Source organism: Poeciliopsis prolifica, unplaced genomic scaffold (assembly GCF_027474105.1).
Source record: "Poeciliopsis prolifica strain line A6 unplaced genomic scaffold, Auburn_PproV2 SCAFFOLD058, whole genome shotgun sequence".
Classification (NCBI taxonomy): Eukaryota; Metazoa; Chordata; class Actinopteri; order Cyprinodontiformes; family Poeciliidae; genus Poeciliopsis; species Poeciliopsis prolifica.
This window is the reverse complement of record NW_026562433.1, coordinates 2,858,187-2,877,146: the sequence shown is the minus strand read 5'-3', so window position 1 is coordinate 2,877,146 and position 18,960 is coordinate 2,858,187. Positions and strand designations below refer to the sequence as shown.

Genomic DNA, 18,960 nt, shown 5'->3' with positions numbered 1-18,960 from the left:
GGTCAAAAGTCTTAATGGATGCAAATAATTTAAATGAACTAACTCCTTAAAGTGGATATGCTGACCTTTAGAAATGGAGCGACACAATCTATTATCACCACTTTTGCTTTCCAGGGAGTCAGATGAGGTTTGAGTTTTTGATCAAGACTCTGTTTTCCAGGTTTCTGGCCTTTGGACGTCCCTCTAAGAAAACAATTGAGAGTTTTGTGAAGCAGAAAGATGTCTAGGAATGAATCGAAAATAAAATGGTGAAAACTTCTTCACAAAACTCAGAGTCTGGCAGCAAAATGTAAAAGGAGAAGTAAATGAAGTTTGTTTCTGGCGTTATCAATACAAATATGTTATCAACTGAGTAGATCCATTGAAAAGTAGAATCTCTTCTAGGCAGACCTGGTTTTGAATTTCCATTAGAGTTTCTTTGTTTTGTTTTTTTAAATCCTGATGCAAGAAGTCTTTTGATCTGATGGTCCAAGTGACATTGTGTGAATGCAGCTCATTCGCCCACATCGCTCTAATCTCGCCCTACCTCAGTCCTGACTAATACCCAAACTGCACAGGACTTCCTGTTTGACCTCATAACCCCTCGTCCAGCATGACGCAGCTTAACCTGAGCCTCCTTTCCTTCAGTCACCACAGTGGATCATATGACTCAGCTGTGATTAAAGAGGAAAAATAACTCTCTACAACTTGCTCGCCATAGTCAGCTCTCCTTGGCCTATACCTGCACTATTTCAAAATGTTGTTTTAAAAAAAACCATGTAACTTCAGTAAAATGTGGCCAGTTTGTGCACTTTAAGGGGAATTTTCTCTTTTTCTAACACAGATTTTCCAAATCTTTTTGTTTGTCTCTGAAACCAAATAGAGCAATTAGCCTCCGTTTTGGACTTTTGGTGCCACTGAGTATCAGTGAAAAATACACTTTTTATAACAATACCACTGCAATTTAATTTCACTTTGTTTTTTCTTTTTTACCTGTCCATACATTTTACATTATTGTAATCTCATTTAGCTGTTTTTTTTCAGTGAAGAAACTTTAATACACTGTAAACAAACCAATTTGCAAACATGGGAAGGAATTTTTGTTTATAATTTCAACGTCGCACAGATAAAAAGAAAAAAAAAAGAAAATTTGTGATTATATGACATTAAAATTGTCTTTTTTTTTTAATGTGTGACCGAAGTTAATTGTGGCATTTGTAAAAACAAATGAAGAAAAAAACATTGACTCTCAACATTTCTCTGGCAAACCTAAAAACTGCTATTTTTGTGACAAAGGAACACAGGTGTGTAGTGATTTGGGTTTTTGGGTTTATTTAGGTTCCTGTGTTTTGTTGAGTCTTTGTGTTGTCCTGGCTGCCCTTTGATTCTTGTTTCTCCTGATCGTCTCCCTGTGTATTTAAACCCACCTGTGTTGAATCTGGTGTGTCAAGTTGTCTTTGCTGTCACGTCTTTTGTCACATGTCCATTGTTACCAGTTGGTACCAGTTTCTGCTCATCTGTGCCGCCTGGATTTTGGATTTCATTGTCATTAAAATAATCTTTTCCCTCATTCCTCACCACCTTCGCTGCATTTCGTGACAAGATTCAACAAAATATATTTGAACCCGTGGGAGTTAGCATGAAGCTGGAAAAGAAAGGAGAAAGAAAACTCAGGGAGAATCAGGGCTCAAAAATTAAGTATTTTTAAAAGATTAAACAGTAAATGCAACGGCAAAAATAATTAAAATGATCAAATCTCAATTTTAATTAGATCTGATAGTTCTATCAGAACTAAGGACTACGTGACACTAATAAAAATGTTATTTACAGTGCAGACGTCGGAGTCGTCTTCTGTGAGGTGCCAGACAAGAAGTCGGTCTGAGCTTGACACAGTTCTGAAAAAACTGGTTTATTTACACATGAACCATGTGATATCGCCCTAACATCAGCAGAAACAAACACGATCGCATGCAGGCTGACAATGATCACCAGCTTTCATCGTCTTTTAGTTTCAGAGAATTCGTCCCGTAGGTTTGTTTTAAGTGTGGTGATGACTGAATTACATTTTTAAATTTTTTTTCCAGATCCACATTGTCATTTAAAGCACATCTTTTCGCCTCTGACAGAAAGGCAGCCAACATCCAGTCAGAGACGAGAAATATGACATCGTGGAATATGAAATGTGAAGCAGAGGCAACTTTTAAACGACGGCGTGGCGACCCGGTGACTTCGGCCTTTTCTGGGGTTTTTTTTAGAAGGCTTTCAGTTTTTTTGCAAAACGTAACCTGTGAAGAATGGAAATAGGACAGAGATGAATGGAAAGCAGGAAAGCAGGAAAGGATAATATAGGTCATACCTGTTTGCTGAATATCAGGAAGTCTGTGCACTAATATTAGCTTAAGGTTGGTCAGGAGGCGCTCTCCTGTGACTCATCATACAGCAAGTGTTTGGCCAGCTTTAACGAGCATAAATGTAGTTTTATTTGACGTATTTTATGAATTGCAGGGTTGGAGGAGAAAGGTTGAATTTTCCCGTGGGTAAGAGGCCGGGTAACCACTGGACAGTCAAGCGCAGGGGAAAACGGACTCAAACAGGACAGGTGAAAGTTGAGTCAAGTATGAATTTAAATGTGAACAAACGAGGAAAAGACTCTTTTAATGAACAACTTTTTACCTGAAACTAAGAGATCTTCCAAACACAAGCGTCTCTCCTCCCAGCATATTTCATAGGAATTAGGTCAAGACCCGCGGGTGGTTATCTTTTTCTGAGGTCTGGCGTTGATGCAGTGGGGTGCGCGGGGTGTAGGAAGATGAGATAACAGGGATGGAATCAGTCCTGGCTTTCACAGATGGAATATTCACGCTTCGTAATATTACACTTCTTCGGCACACATAGCTGCGAGGCTGAAAACGCCTAATCATGCCTGGTGGATTCGTTGAGCCAGATATGGAGGGCGAAAGGTAAATAAGGGTGAGTCAGTCTTTCTCATAACCCAAAATACGGGTCACAGGTGAGCACAATGACTACAAAAGCTTCTGGCTCATGGAATTAATGTCGCTGACAAGAACGCGGCTATTTTAAGCCTGGGTAAATAACGTCGCGCTGTACAAAGTGTCTGACCCGTGTTGGACAAACAACTGGTGTAATTACATGGCTGTGTGGCTCTGCAGGTGGAATGTGCTTGCCACAGTGAAGCTCCTGCCGCCCGCGACAGACGTGAGCTCACCATCGGTACAGCGAGAGGCGTGGCGGAGCCCGGGCCTGCAGCCAACCTGCGGCTGTGGTGGCAACAGAGCACAGACGCTCGCGAGCATTAGAGTGCCACCGCTGGGAAATTAAAGCCACAAAGCCACAGGGTCCCGTCGGCCGATCGTAGCTGGAACGTCGGTGTCTTTACTTGTGTGCCCGCTGCAGGTCAGCGTTAAGGTGTGCAGCTCATGCATCACCTAATTATTATGACGCCGTCAGCCGGCGTTGCAGGACTATTCACCACAGTTGTCTGGCATTGGGTACCGAGCGCAGGAGGGCAATTACTGGCCCATCAAATCATTTTGCAGCTCTGTTTTGTCTGCTCAAAGGTGTTGACAGCGTTTTGTGTTTTCTCATTGCCACTTGGCTTCAGCGCAGTCAGACCTATTAAAGTGGTGTGGATCAATCTCACCCAGATCTCTGAAGTCGTTTCGAACTTCTAACATTGGTAGTATGTTGTAAAGTGTGTGCAGGGGACAAGAGGAAGATTAATGAAACTTCAGCAGCAGATAAAGTGTCTGAAAGTCTTTGAGAAACAAGAATACAGGGATTCACCGTCCTGACACAGGACAAGAGAAATGAATCATCGGCAAGTTGTCAGCTAATACCTCACTGGAGGTTGATTTGTTTGTGTCGAAATACTATTTTCTGCCTGTTTGACTTTGTTAACGTTCTTTTGTATCGAGCCATCAAACGAAATAGTTCTGTCCTAACAATGGGGGATTTTCTGACTCAGTAACTCCAATTAACGCCTTTTAACATAAACTAACTTATACCTGATCTCCTTTTAGCTCACAACTAGCACATTTTAACAAAACAATGATACATTTATGTGCTGTAATTCCTCTGGGATCAAATGAAAATTAGAATATTCCATACCAAATTGTAGAAAAGAAATGTGCAAGAGCGGTGTGGAGGCAAAAAGTGAACCATTTTATTACAGTAAAATGTTTCATACAAACAATGCATACACACTAGGTTCATATTGCTTCAGACATAAGTTTCTTTTCTGTTTTATTTACAGTTAAACAACTCTGTAACAAAATGTAAGTACAACATTTATGAAAATATAAATCTCTAAACAGGTACATGAGTCCTGACAATAAAAAGAACACCATAGAAACATTCATTACCAGTATGTCAACTATAAGTTGCAAACATGTAAGTTGTTAAAAGTCATTCAAGTTACATAACATAATACATAATAATACCATTTACTGGCTTCCATATGGACACATTCAAATATACTCTTAAACTGGCATTCCGATATATTTTTTTGTAGGAGGACTCTTTTAGACTTTTTAGCAAAGATAGCACATTTTCTCTTAACATAACCACAGTCGAACACTTCAACAGTTTGGTAACAATATAATTACAGTACAAGCCTGATAAAATAAGTGAGACAGTCATGAAATAAAATAACCAATAATTAAAACTTTGGCAAGTCCATAACTGAATCTCTTTGTTTGTTTTTTTTTAACTCTTGAGTTAGCAGGAAATGTTAAAGCTCGGTGCTTCTACCCCGTTTGAAATTTTCCCAAGGGCCATTCAAAACTGGTAAACGTATATTAAGATGGTATAGCCCTTACAGTGTGGTTGTAAGTGGTTGAAATTGTGTGGGTTTTTTTTGTAATAAAGGAATATTTGATTAACCAGAGATCAAAACTGCTAAAAATAAAATCTCATTTCAGGATATGTAATCTCCTCAGAAATCCCCAAACTGTGTAGATTGTCTGCAGATCTTTTATTTCAGCCTGTATCGGCTCTACCGACCGACCAGAATGTCCAAATGTACACACTACATGCTCCGTACATGTGCTATTGTTTGACATACCTTTGAGCATATAAACAGCAGCGTGTATAAGACACATTTGTTCATGTTTCTTTTCATAACAAAGCGCGCACTTTGTGTTTTACTGGCTCTTAAGTACGGTGCAGGACGCAGTTATAGTCGGCATGGGCCGGTGTGAGAATCTGACGGTGCAATTTACTCGGGCAGAAATACTTAACACATGGGATTAGAACTAATGCTCAAAACAAATTCATAAAAATGTCTGATCTAATCTGACTTTAATTTTAAAGCACACCTTAAGTATGAAAATGCTATATTAGTCTTTCAATAAATCAAATATTTTGATGAACACATAGTTTAAGAAAGAGTGTCTTTAGAGTAATTAGGTCATTACCGTAATTTACAACCAATTTATATATATTCATTTTTTATTAATATTTGTATATTTCAGTTTTGAATGTTAGTTTCAAATTCAAATTGAATCTCAAGCATTCAATTTATCTTTGTGTCGCGTTAAACATTAAGGAGCTAAGCCAGTTCTGAAGTATTTGTAAAAAAAATTATAAACGGCAAAGAAGCTAAAATGTTACATGAATTTGCAAAAAATGTAGTTGTTGCGATAAATGGGTATATTTTATCTTTGGCTTTTTGTAAAGTAATGTTACCGGCTTCACGGTATGTGGGTTATTTCACTGATGTACAAGGTAATTCCTAAAGTTTATTAGAGTGGTGGGAGCCATATTTTAGCAAGAGTTGAAGTTTTAAGGTTTCCTTTTCTTAGTCATTAGTTGGTCAAACATAAGAGAAAACACTGCATGATGAAATGTTCACTTCCCAAGTCAAGGGTTTTCCAAAATCATAATATAGTCACTGGAAAACAAAAATTTTTATGATATAACTATGATATCTTAACTGCTCATTTTTAACACTGAAAGCATGAATAAAAATGGCACCTTATAAGCAACACAGAAAAATAACGATGGCCGTATACATTTGCTAACAAGATCATCCATGTAGCAAACATGGATGAGCTCCATAGAAGTGAGCTGGCTGAAAACCAGCCTTAAACGTGACACAGTGAAAATCATGGATTCCCATATTTCAATTGTTTCACAATAACGGGGGAAAAAACCCAAACCTGAGGGAGGACAACACAACACAGCTCATGCCACAGGTCCAGCAGATAGCTTAAGCAGGGAGTAAACAGCCAGACCATTAAGCCTATCACAGATGTTTTTGTGAATATAAAGTTTATCAAATAAGATAAGGCCTTTTTTTTAAGTGTCTTTTTTAAGTATCCTCTGTTAATACATTTATGTAACTGTAGTGTAGGTGAAACACTGACTCAATATTTGGAGGGAAGTAGACCTCCACTATTGCTGTATGACTTGCTAATTTACAGTAGACTATTCTGATCAAAGTTTTAGGGAAGAACATGTTGATGCAAAGCTGTGAACACCAGTAGATTGGTGTTTGAGTTTGGCATTCCTAGAGTTATTATTAGGTAACTTTCTGTGGCATTCTTCTCTGCCTTGTGCTATTTTTTAACATACTATTTTACATATTTCTCAATTTCAAATATAGAAATATAACTAACTATTGTGAGCTACGAGATTGGACCTAACTGAAAAGGAAAGGTCTTTAAAATGACGTTCCTTAAAATGAGAGACCGGCCCATGCCTAGACACAACATAAAAATTGGAATCTATTTCAGAACAAACTGACATATCCTGTTATTATGAAGTTTTAGATGTTTTTCAAGAACTATGAAGCCTGTGCAACATTTTGTAAAGCTGTGAAGATTTCTTTATTTTTGAACTAGGAGTAATAGGTCTAGGCAATTCATTAAACATGTACTAATCTGTGCTCCGATGTTCACAAACACATTTTTTTTTGCTAGGACTAAAGCCCCCCCCCCCACATTTGCAAAATTATATTACAAAGGAGATTCAATCTCAAAAAGCTTGTTTTGATGTCTCCATCTTCCATTCTTTAGGTATTCTTCTGTAATATTGTGATCTATATACATCTGTAAACTCAGCCAATAATTGTTTTAAAAGAAAAATCTAAATCTTTTTTTGTAATTCAAATATTTCTGCTGAATAAATCTAAATATGTCTCACAAACCACTCCTAAAGTGCATCCACCTATTGACTAAACCTCTAAATATGCTCACTTGGCCAAGTTTTTAATGTAAAACTCATTCTGTCCTTTTATAATGGACAAACAGACTCCACAGAACCTAAAGCAAGTACACAGGTTAAGGCGTTGATGTGCGTGGTGCTATGCTACACTGTATGCTCAATAGTGGTGTTCCCCATAAAAACGACCTGCACGCGAACTGATGGAACAGCAGGTAAACCTATATTAAAATCTATGTAAACAGTTCCAAAAATTATAAAGCAATCAATCTTCAGAGTTGCGCCGCGGTTCTCTCCTGATGTTGACTGGGTTTCAGTAGAATCGGCATCAGATACAATTAATATACAACAGTGTGTGTACTATGTTTACAAAGTCCCTGCACTTTCATTAATTTTGTGATCTGCACGTGATGAGCATTTTTTTTTATTTCCAGGCACTCACTTTGATTGCATTAAGCACAACGTAACATTTTTAAGGAGTTGCACAAATTGCAGCAGCCAAAATGAGATATGTTCTGTACATTTGTTCATCCTTTTTGTACAGTACCACCTGATATTAATACAAACATGTATATGCTCTTTTAGGAACAACATTATGGCTTAATGTTTATGAAGAAAATAAAATAAAAAAGGTGGCTGACAAACAGTGGATACAAAAGATCACTGGATCGGAAAATGGTTAAACGAGACATTTTGATACGAATTTTGTTCTTCAAATGCAAAAGGACACATAATGGCAAACTAATACAGGATATACTTTTTTGTATTGTAGAACAGAACATTTTCTAACAGTCTTCATGTTTGAAACTAACAGAAAGTGTATCATATGTTGGAAGTAAGTAATACATCATTTGAGTGCAGCGTTAAAGTTGTCAACCCAATAACTACCCACAGGGCTGACATCTGCAGCTGAATCACGTGGCTGTAAACAAGAATCAACTGCAAACCCAGAGATTCCTAGCTCTATCCCCCTGTCTCTTGTCTTAACTTCCCCCCAAGTTTTCACTGCAGCAGTTCAGTCTTCTTTGTAGGTGTGGTCGACTCCCCTTCTCCTGAGTCCGACACGTTGATGGGGCTGTCTCTTGAGAAAACTTCCGTCGATTCCCTCCAGATACAGTCGGCAACAGTCTTGAATGAATGGTTGCCACATTTGGGGCGCACCTTCTGCGACGCATTGTTGACAATCTGTCGGCTGTTGGAGGTGGCTATCTTTATCTTAAGGGCGGCGTCCACGCGGTCCACAACCGTGTATGTGCCAATGCTACCGTCCTCGAAGCCGATGATGATGTTCAGTGCACGTTGGGACAGGGACAGGAAGGTGGGAGTTTTGTAAAGTGAGCATGTGCCGATGCTCTTGCCGTCGGCAAGACGCATTACGATCAAATTAGACACCACCCCGGCCTCGTCATCCTCATCACAGTTGCGGAAACAAACATACACAAGGTAACGGCCATCTCTTGATAATTTCTGACGCCAGATAATACCGGCTGCATGGACAAGCCTTAGCTTTCCACTGTGAAGATCCAGGACATTAATGTTCTCATCACCTTTGGAGACTATTCCCAACTTTCCATTGGGTGAGACTTGAAAATCTTCAAGATTTTTAAGAAAGTTGGCCGGCAACTGGACTCTCCTGCAAACTGACTCATCTGCCACACTCCAGATGAAGACTGTTTCTGTGGACGTAATAAAGACCACACAATCTGGACAGTCTGGAATGAGCTTGAAGTTGACAATGGTAATGCCGTCATCACAGACAAATTTCTTTGATACACTGCCTGACCACAGACTCACAGCAAGCAGTTTATTCTTGGAAGTGCCCACCAGGAAAGTGTTTGCTGTAGTGATAAGTGCATTCTGGAGGCTGACTAAAATGTTGCAGACTTTGTGCCCAGTAGCCAGTCTCCAGACTCTTGAGGCATTCTGCTCACAGAGAGAAACCACAAACTGGTCATTGTGGGTGATCAAGAGCTGTGAGATTCTCTGTCCGTTTATGCGGAAGATGTTTTCTCCGGTGTTGGTTTGCCAGATGTACTGACTGGACTTGTCGTCTGAAGTCACCATGAGATCCCCTGAGGAGGTTAGGACACAGTTCTCCACCATGCCCTCGTGTTTGAAGACCGTCTCAATAAACCCAGTGCTAAAGTTCCACTTGTGGACTGCCTCTGAGCCGTCCATTGTAAATACGTAGTCTTCTCGCCCAGTCAGCTGTAACGTCTGGATCTTCTTGCCTGTTTTATCGATGTTGGACATGGCTGTGATTATATCAATGTCCCAGACAGACAAAACGCCACTGCTGGCTACAGAAAGAAGCAGGTTGTGGTGGGCTGATTTTATGAGTTTTACAATAGCTCCTGAGATCTCAATCAGGCTGGCCATGCACTGCCCGCTGTCTCTCCTCCAGACAAAAATAGACGAAGTATTCTCCATTGAGGCAACAATGCTTTGTCCATTTTTGGAGAGAACAGCAGCAACAAATCGCTCACTACGCTTAGCTTTGAATTTCTCCAGCATTTTCCATACTTTTGTATCCAGAACCTCAATACTACTGGCCTTGCAAATGAGAATAGAACGCTGATCTTCAGATAATTCAATACCCACAACTTCACTTTCATCCCCCCTGCAATCATAATCCTCCATCAGCTTTGGGTTGGTTATCTCTTTGGTGTTCCACACTGACAGACTTCCCTCATTGTCAATCATTACCATTTGGTTAAGAGTGTCCAGTACTAGGATAGACTTGACAAACCCCCCAGAGAACTCTGACGTCACAGTGGACAACTTTTCTCCATTTCCTAGATGAAAGACCGATGTTGTGTTCAGGTACTGGCCACAAAAGGCATACATGCCATCTGGTGAGCATTGGACACAGGTTACTTCATACCAGCAATGGAACTGATAGAGGGGCCATCCGTACACAAGGTCAATAACACTGACATCCTTACTAGCCTCAAGCCACGCAAGTGCATGGTGGGTAGAAAGAGTAAAACCGTTTATGAAAGCAACTCCTCCAGCAACACCACTGTGCTTTGACCCTTTAATTTCAACCTCTGATAAGAGGCAGGATTTGTGATTATCATAGATGAGCAGAGTATTTTTGGTTGTGGCAACCACCAGGTACTTCTCATCTGTGGTTAGCCTGATTCCCAGCACAACAGATCTGGCTGTGTCAATCTGTCGAAGGAGTTGCCTGCTTTCTACATCCCAGGTGCTGATAGATCCATCTTCCAGTGCCACAAGGACTATGTTTGGGGCTAGAGTGGGTAAAATCTCCACAATCTGTATGTAACTGGAGCAAAGAGGAAGTCTCTCTGGACTGTAAGTTACATCCATGGAGGAGTGGAGAGGCACAATGGAGCAGTACTTGGGACCATCTTTGTCACACTCCAGAAGAAGGTGTCTGAGTTTAGGCAGGGAGGTGACAACTGGTAGAAGCCTTTGCTGCAGTTCTGCAGACAGTGATGCAGGATTCTTTAGCACTTTCACCTTAATGCCACGGAGAGTCGTGGCCAGAAATTTTAGCTCCTTTTCTTGGCTGCAAGTGTAAGCAAGATCAATATCTGTAATAGCTTTATCAAATTGACCAATCTTGATCATTGTGTAAAGCCAGCTGAAGTTCATAATGACACCAAACATGAGATCGTCTGTCCGGCCACTCCTGGTCAGGTGGTACACCAGTTCTGTCATCTTTCTGTGATTGACAAAGAAGATGTCAGGCTCCAGCAGGTTGCACTGGAACACCCAAGGCTGTTCAGGAGTCTGTCTGTCGTATGAGTATTTATCAGAGGATGTTTTTTCATGTGACTGCTGATGATGAGGGTTTTTGTGATGTGAAATATTCAGGGAAGTGAAATGGTTATTGTCATAGGTAAAGATCTTCTTCCTGCCTCCTGACCATGCTCCAAGGAAGTACTCAGCCAAGAGGCTGTGCATTTGATGAACATCCTCCTCATTGCTGAGGTAGAGCTTCTGGGCAATGAGATGGAGGTGCCTGTTGGCCCAAACCATCAGTGTGACATTTCTTACCTGCCGCTCAACCAGATAGCCTTCCAGCTCTTCTTTGAGTTTAGCAACTAGATCGTAGGAGATCCTTAGTGGATTTTTAAGGTAACTTGGTACTATGACGTCTCCAAGAACAATGTTATCAAGAGATAGGATATCTTCTAACTCAACCTCCGTTAGCCCTGCCTTTGCCATGGTGACATATCCTAATGCCCTGAAGACAAATCGTTGGCCTAGCTTGTTCTCCACAGAGTAGAAGAGTTGCTCAATGCTTTCGTGTACTGTTGAGCACAGAGATTTATCATCGACATCCTTGTGAGACCTCCAATGAACTACTTCTCTGTAGATGAGGTTGACAAACATGGGCAAAGTACATTTGGCAAGTGCCTCATTGACATAGATCTGTTGCCCTGACGTTACTTTCCTCTTCACCCCAAGCAGCTGCTGTTTTAACATTTGGCTGCAGACCTTTCGGTCTCGTTGTATTAACTCCACATAGTACCTCTCGTCATGAATGAGATGACGCAGCTTCTGCAGAATACCATGTTTGTTGGGCAGTGTTGATACAACTATGCGGACGGTGCGAGGCAGGTGTACAGGAAGCCACCACAACTTACGGGCCTCGTCAGCATCAGAAAGTTGCTCCATGGCATCCAGGACAATGACCAGGGGCCTGTGGAAGGATGACTCCCCAAGGAGGTTGATTAGAAGCTCCCTCATCTCCTGAATCTTGTTAGGCAAGAAGTGAATCAGGCAGCGGTAGTTTATTGCAATCTGCTCACAGATGCTCTGGAGAAGAGTTCGTAGGTCAGTGGAGAGTTGGCTGGAGCCAATAAATCGGACGATGACCACTGGATCTGTTTCTGGACCCATCTCTTTTTGAAGCCATGTGTAGGCCTGGGAAAATAAGGAATAGCGCAAACATAGTCAAAATGGTTTCATAAAAGAAATCTACATGCAAAGGTAAACACCAAATCGGCTGAAAGTTGAACCTTTTCTGACATTGAGAGGTCCTTTTAGAATTTATCTTAATCGAAACTGAAACCAAAACTGAAACATGAATTTAATTAAACACTTTTCTAGAAGAGGTTTCTATCACAGTAAAAAGGAGAAATTCAATATTCTAATTCACATAACTTTGTTCACCCTAGCCTTATTATTTGCTTATATTCTGCACATTGCGGTATTGTAATTTCTTTTTTGTTTCATGAGAGACATGTACAGAGAACTGCTCTAATATTGAGACTAGTATTATTTCCTAATTCCATTCATAAATTCATTAAATGGCCCAGTTGAGAGTTTCAGCAAGAATTTTAATGCTATCTGACATTTTTAGAGCAACCCAGATGACTCTGCTTTCCATTTTAAGCTTTGTGTTTGACGGAGGCAGAAAAAAACCCAGAAACATATATTCTGTTTGGAGATAATTTACAGTTTAAATATGATGTAGAAGAGTTCCTACTCTTACATTGAAATTCTCAGGGTTTTTTTTCTGGAAAAATAAAAATGCAGTTTCATCCACATATATGGATTTCAAAAAATAAAAGAGCAAAAGTTCTGATTATGAATTAAAAACCCCAACAGAAAATGTATTTCAAAGAGTTGTATTTAGCAGTGACGGGATAAAATGGAAGATTCTTGAAGGCAAAATGGGAAACTACTAGAGGTGAACCAAAGCATTCCAGCTGATTGGTGTAATATACCAGAATTTCAAAGACTAATTAATAAATTATTCGTAAACATGCACATATATCTAATTTGTAAGAATATTTTCAGTAAATTCATTCAGCATTTAATTGTATATAATTGTAAATTTGCTTCGAAATTATTCTTCAAAATAAAACTTTCCTGATGTTAGACCTATTCAGGAGCTACATTCTATTTCGTGTTTAATGTTTAATTTTTAAAAGTCATGGAATTAAAAACACTACAGAGAGTAGGTATTTTATTCTGCCTGAGTACAACAAAGGGTAGTGAAGGCACGACTTGTGAGCTGTCAGCAAGCTGTGTATAAAGGCTGAACACTTTTCCTGGTGGAATAGAAAAATATGTTATCTGGTTAGAACATGTCCTGGCACTATAAAACACCAGAGTACTTCCTACTTCTAGTCTCAATAGTGGAGTGTTTTTAAGGCAACACTCTTTTTGAGACAGCAAATTTATCATATGAATTTATAAATAAACATGGTCACTATCGCAGGTTCATTTTCTCACTTTCCTCATAAAAAGGAGAACGGCAAAGAAAGATGAAAGGACTTTTGCTTTAATGATAAAAGTCCAGCATATAGCCAAATATTTGCGACTAAAAGTGCGACGACCAATTATCTACATTGGGAAAATCAGTCTTTTTCATGCGCATAGAAAATAGCTGGATGTTGCTCTAATAGCAGTTTAATGCACAGCTCAGATCACTTGGAAGAATTTAGCTGCCCTCTTATGTTACACCACACTCTGCAGGCTTAGATTAAGCAAATCAAGTGTAAATTACCTCCTCTGGGACTATAGTGGAAGCTCAGTGACCTCAGAGCACTTTTCTCTCTCAAGTTCGCCGTGCACAACATTCAAATATTACTCTGTCTCGGTACAGCTGGTATCAAAAATCAGGATAGAAAAAAATTATTCTCATCCACTTACACTAAAGCAATAATTAAATGTATCTGTTATCTGTATTCTAACAGATGTTTTCAACATTTTGTTGCATCTTAAATATTAATGTTATGCACTTTATTGGGATTTATGTGACAAACCAAAACAAAGTGGTGGATATTTATAAAATGGAAGAAAAATTATACCAAATTTTCACTTAAAAAACAATAAATAAAAAAAAAGCACACTTTTGTTTTAGTTCCCAACCACTCAGCTACCTCTAAATAAAATTCAGTTCAGGTAAATCTTGAACTAATGTATCCCTTCAGCATGATGTGGCTATTACCGTGTTTCACTACAGGGTTGGTTTGCTCAGGGTGACTGTAGTTTTCTGCTTGTTGCGGCATTTTGCATGTAGGACATAAAGCTCAACTTTACTCAAATCTAACCAGGCTCTTCCACCTTTGCAGATGTTTCTGCAAGCTGTAAATAAGACTTCTTATGGCTTTTGTCCTAAAAAAATGGCTATCTTTTTGTCTTTCTTTCAAAAAAAAGCCAGATTTGTGAAGGGATTATTTTAGATATAATGAGAGAATCCATATCCACAAGCCGCTTGTGGATATGGATTTTGTTCACTAATCAACATTTGAGACCTTCACAGAACTGCTGATTTAATCTAAGATTAAATTACTGAAAAGTTGATTAGAAAAAGAAAGTAGCCAAGTAAATATAAGGCTTTTTTCTGAATTACTTATCCTGGAAGGCAATCGTGAAAACCATACAACTATCAGTACTTCTGGTACCGATTTTACAAATGAAAACTATCATCACCATCAACATTATTGTGATTCCAAAGAATGAACTCAATAACTAAAGATTCATTTCCTAGATGAAAGACAGAAACATTTCGGATATTTATATAAAATAAAAATAGAGAACTTTGTTTTCATTTTCCTCCACATCATTGTAATGGATAACTTTCTGTCCCGCTGAAATCCACTAAGTTACCTTTACATGCATGTGTGGATATTTTATATCACTCTAAAGTTTAAAACTGTATATTTAATTCCTTTTTTCATTTAATGCTCAAAGAATGCGGTTGCCATTGAGATACTACGTTAAATGTTGACATTAATCATGTTATTTGTCTCTTTAACCTGAACCTGCATAAAGCTAACTTGCGACTCTGGAGGAACAGATCGAGGACATCTGTGCAGTGATCTTTATGTGGCTGGGCAGGCAGATGGCAGCCACACAAGCAAAGGGTGAAAGATGAGAATAACAATAAAAATATCAGTAATAATAAAAAGTACAACATAAAAAGTGTTCCTGCCAACGTTGGCACATGGACAAAAAGTAAAGAGCAGAGTTGTAAAAAAAAAAAAAAAAAAAAACGCCTATCAACTTGCTTGGTTTCACGGGAAATGAACGACACATGCATGCACGGCGATGGAGTGCCTCTTGGCAGATGCACAGATGGCCAAGCAAGCAAGCGCTTGCGAGAAGATGAACAGTTGCACGCCCCCTCATGCTTTGTTTTACAAAGATGGACACATGCTGAGATCAGACAGACAGACGGAAGCAAGCGTGAACAAACTGAGATAACTGAGGAGTAAAAAGTGCCAGGGAGGACATCCTTTTGCTTACGCCTCACCTGCTTGGCCACTTCGGACAGCAGCAGCGTCTTTCCGGTGCAGGGCCCTCCGTACACCACCAGAGGGCTCATCCTGCTCCCTTTAGACGGCATGAGGTACTCCTGCACGTAATCCAGAGTCTCCGACTTGTACTTATAGAGGGTCGCGTAGGTCTTACACAGGGACAGGTGCTGCAAAATTTCATCATACAGTGGGTCGGTCTCTGTGTCAAAGTTCTGCTGCACGGTGGCCTGGATGATGTCCACCATGTCCTCGTAGAACTGCTTGCAGAGACCTTCCACGTAGTGGCTCTCCACCTCCTGGGAGTAGCCCAGCTTCATGTCGCAGTGAGTGACCGAGGAGTAGACGCGGAGGTTGGAGGCGGCCACGATGGTGGGGATGAACTCGTCGCGCACTTTCAAGAGCCGCTCGTAGGCCTCCTGGTTGCGCATGATGCGGTCGGCGCTCACCACGATGTCCATGTAGCGGGCCATCTCGGGGAGCTTGGCGAAGCGGTCGAAGTTGGAGATCTTGCGTATGTAGCAGACGCATTTCCTGAGGAAGGCGGGTGTTTGTTTCCCAAGGGCAAAGTCCAATTCATCCTCCAAAGCTGCAGTGACAAAAAAATGGGAGTTTTCAAGGTTTTTTAGATGCGAAAAAACACTTTGGTGTAAGAACCATGACAAGAGATGAAACAATCAGTCAATAAGGGCTCAATAAGACATTTTCTCTTTATCTTCTTTTTTTTAATTCATTGAAGTTCTTCTATGAGTTCATTAAAGACAAAATAAAGGTCCAGAACATATTTTGTAATTAATAGGGATTAGATCTGGTAGAATAATCTCTTCCTGTTTATGTTTTACAGTCCAAATGAAATAGAAATGAAAGAAAATAAAAAATTTATATCTGCTGGAAAAAGCCCTGCTCAGGGCTTCTACAGCTATAACACATAATACCGATCAGCATAAAAGTGTGACTACCGCTTAAATTAGCTTCCCAGTCTGAGAACAACTGGACATATTTTCAACATTTTTTTACTTCAGACTCAGTTAAAATGTTGTAAGACAGAAAATCGACTAGCAAGTGACTATTTTTGCTGCTGCTTCAACTTGCAGAGACCATTACAACTCATTTATGTTTCAATCTTTCTGAAGTTTCTATAGTGACTCATTTATTGCCACTGTGCATAAAGTTACTGCTTCTCTGTCAGTAGAAATGGGCCAATGTTTAGCAATTCTCTCCAATTCTCTCTCTGCTTTAAAAATGACAAAGACTGTTTGCCATAATAGGACCCTATTATGGGAAAGAATAATTAAAAACACATTTTATCGCACGGTACTTGTTTTAGTACTTATTGAATATGAAAAACATTGGAAAAAATATCTTAATTTCAAAATAAAATAGATTTATTATGCACAATTTATATAAAAAAATAAGCCTCACCTCTGACTTTAATAAGCAGAAATTAATAAGCTTAACAGGAATAATTCAAAACATTTGTCCTGAAATCTAAAAAAAAAAAAAAGGAAACAGAAGGCCCGAATCTCACCAGAGCAAAGGAATTTGTTGGCGTCTGCGCTCTTCATGGTTCCTTTCTCTTGCAGCTGCAGCACCGCCGTCCGGAAGATCCTCTTGATCTCCTCTGACACATTCCTCCAGGCCTTGTCATTCTTGGTCTTTGCTGCGCTGCTTGACTCTATCTAAAAAGGGATGATTCTGCATTATTGTACATCCACTAGGAAAGACTGACTGTAACGCTCGTCATGTACTGAAGGAAAGCTGCCATTCTTGTCTGAGTACTGAGCAAATCTGAACAATAAGAAGGGGTAGGGGGGGGTCTGTGTTATTGAAATTTGTATTGGTCTGTTTCTGATCTGTTTCTGATCTGTTTTCAGAGCGTTCTCCAAATCTGAGTCTTTAACATTAGCATAAATGCAAAATATTCTTGTGTTTTAAAGTAAACTCAACCACTTATTTAGTTTCACTCTCAAAAACATAACATACAACCTTAAAGAAGGTTTTTCAGCATACACCTCGCTGCCAAAAAAAACAACAAAACTGCTTTTAAAAGGTTTTATGGGGCCAGTTTCCGGCTGGGAAAACATTAAAGGAGAAAACATGAAAAGGGTTTAAGAGCTGCCTGAACAAAAACAACTGCACTCGCAAACTTGATGCAAAGCCTCCCTTCTGCAGCAGCAGATAAAATGTGTTCATCAGGCAGAGCTGGGGTGTTTCATAACACGGATATAAGAACACAAATCTACAATCAGGACAAGCCCATAAAATTCTTACAAATTCTGTTTGTGGATCTACAAGATAACAGCAGAAAACAAAGCTTCAATTTCCCCCCAAAGTTCAGTGGAACTGAACCGTTCATCCCCCTTGAACTTCCCTGTAAGCTTTCACATCGCAACCACAAACTTTATTGCTTTTCAGAGCAGTGGTAAATAGTGAAGTAGAGGGAAAATGAAATAATAATCCAATAGGTTTGCATATGTTTGCGTACAGACAGGAAGGCATCGTAATCAGACCCGGGCCAGCGGATAGGACTCACAGAGTTCTGGTAGTTCTTGAGCATTTGGGCTTTTGGTTTGAGGTAGTATGCGGGTGGCACAGAGTTTTCATCCCTGCAGTACCACTCCTCCAAAATGTGGGTGTCCAGCCCGGCCTCCACAGCCGCGTCCAGGATCATCTCAAACTCCGCTGACTCCACCTCGCCCGGCACTCGGATGCTGCCGTACTTTTCCCCCACCAGACCCTGAGGACGGAAGGATGGAGACGGAGACGACAGAAGATGAGCAGAGTTAATGTGGCTCTGTGCAATAGCTCTGTTACTGTGGTGCAGGTGGGCCGTGAGAAACCCCCACACTGTGTGGACATAGTTCATTCCTTGAGGCGATTTCTTTATACGACAGCTTTGATTAGCAGAAGTATAAACTTTATCCCAAATCAGTCAAACTTCAAATTAGTTTTCTTCTGAATATTTTTCTGGCCTTTGTTCTGTTCAACCCAAGTTTTTAAACTGATCAATCTCTCTGGCAATAAATTGATCTTTTCATTTTAACAAGTTTCCTCTGATTGACAGTAATTTCAGTCCTGACTTGAATCTAAGCAGAAATTAGGGTGATGGCACAGAGGCGTTCATAACCATATTGAAAATGATCCAATTAAATTTGTTAAGATTCTCCATTGAATAAAACACAAAATATTATCTGGTAAAGTAAATCCTAGATCTTCAGAGTGTAAGGAGGGAAATCTAGAAAACTTTAGTGAAATAATCCAGAGAGCAATGCAAAGAACTACCAAAGATTACTGTCACATCTTAAATGCAGATTTCAGCGAACTGAGAAGATCTGTTTTTTTTTTGTGCCTGCAGGTATAACAGAGGGTTAATTATAATCCACAGTTTCTAAGGAGGATTTTCTTAATACTTCTCACTTATCTGTAGAGAAAAGAGAGAAGGAGTCTTCATCTGAAAAGTTTGCAGCCTGATGAAGAGAAAAGTGAAGCCTCATGAGCAAAATCTTGCAAGGGGATGTATAAATGGTAAATGGACTGAACTTATATGGCGTTTTCC

At 39.7% G+C, this 18,960-nt stretch overlaps 1 protein-coding gene across 2 annotated transcripts in view; it reads right to left on the bottom strand.

Annotated features, from left to right (window-relative positions):
• Positions 1–4,140: 4,140 nt before the first annotated feature.
• The window catches only part of LOC129379433 (NACHT and WD repeat domain-containing protein 2), a 52,813-nt gene continuing 37,993 nt past the window's right edge, over positions 4,141–18,960 (bottom strand). For both annotated transcript variants that reach the window (XM_055060212.1, XM_055060211.1), the window contains exons 5-8: positions 17,938–18,141; positions 16,933–17,083; positions 15,404–15,993; positions 4,141–12,060 (exon numbers count right to left, since the gene is read on the bottom strand). In XM_055060212.1, the coding sequence (XP_054916187.1) occupies positions 8,164–12,060; positions 15,404–15,993; positions 16,933–17,083; positions 17,938–18,141 (4,842 nt within the window). In that variant the 3' untranslated portion in view covers positions 4,141–8,163. The remainder of the gene's footprint in view (positions 12,061–15,403; positions 15,994–16,932; positions 17,084–17,937; positions 18,142–18,960) is intronic.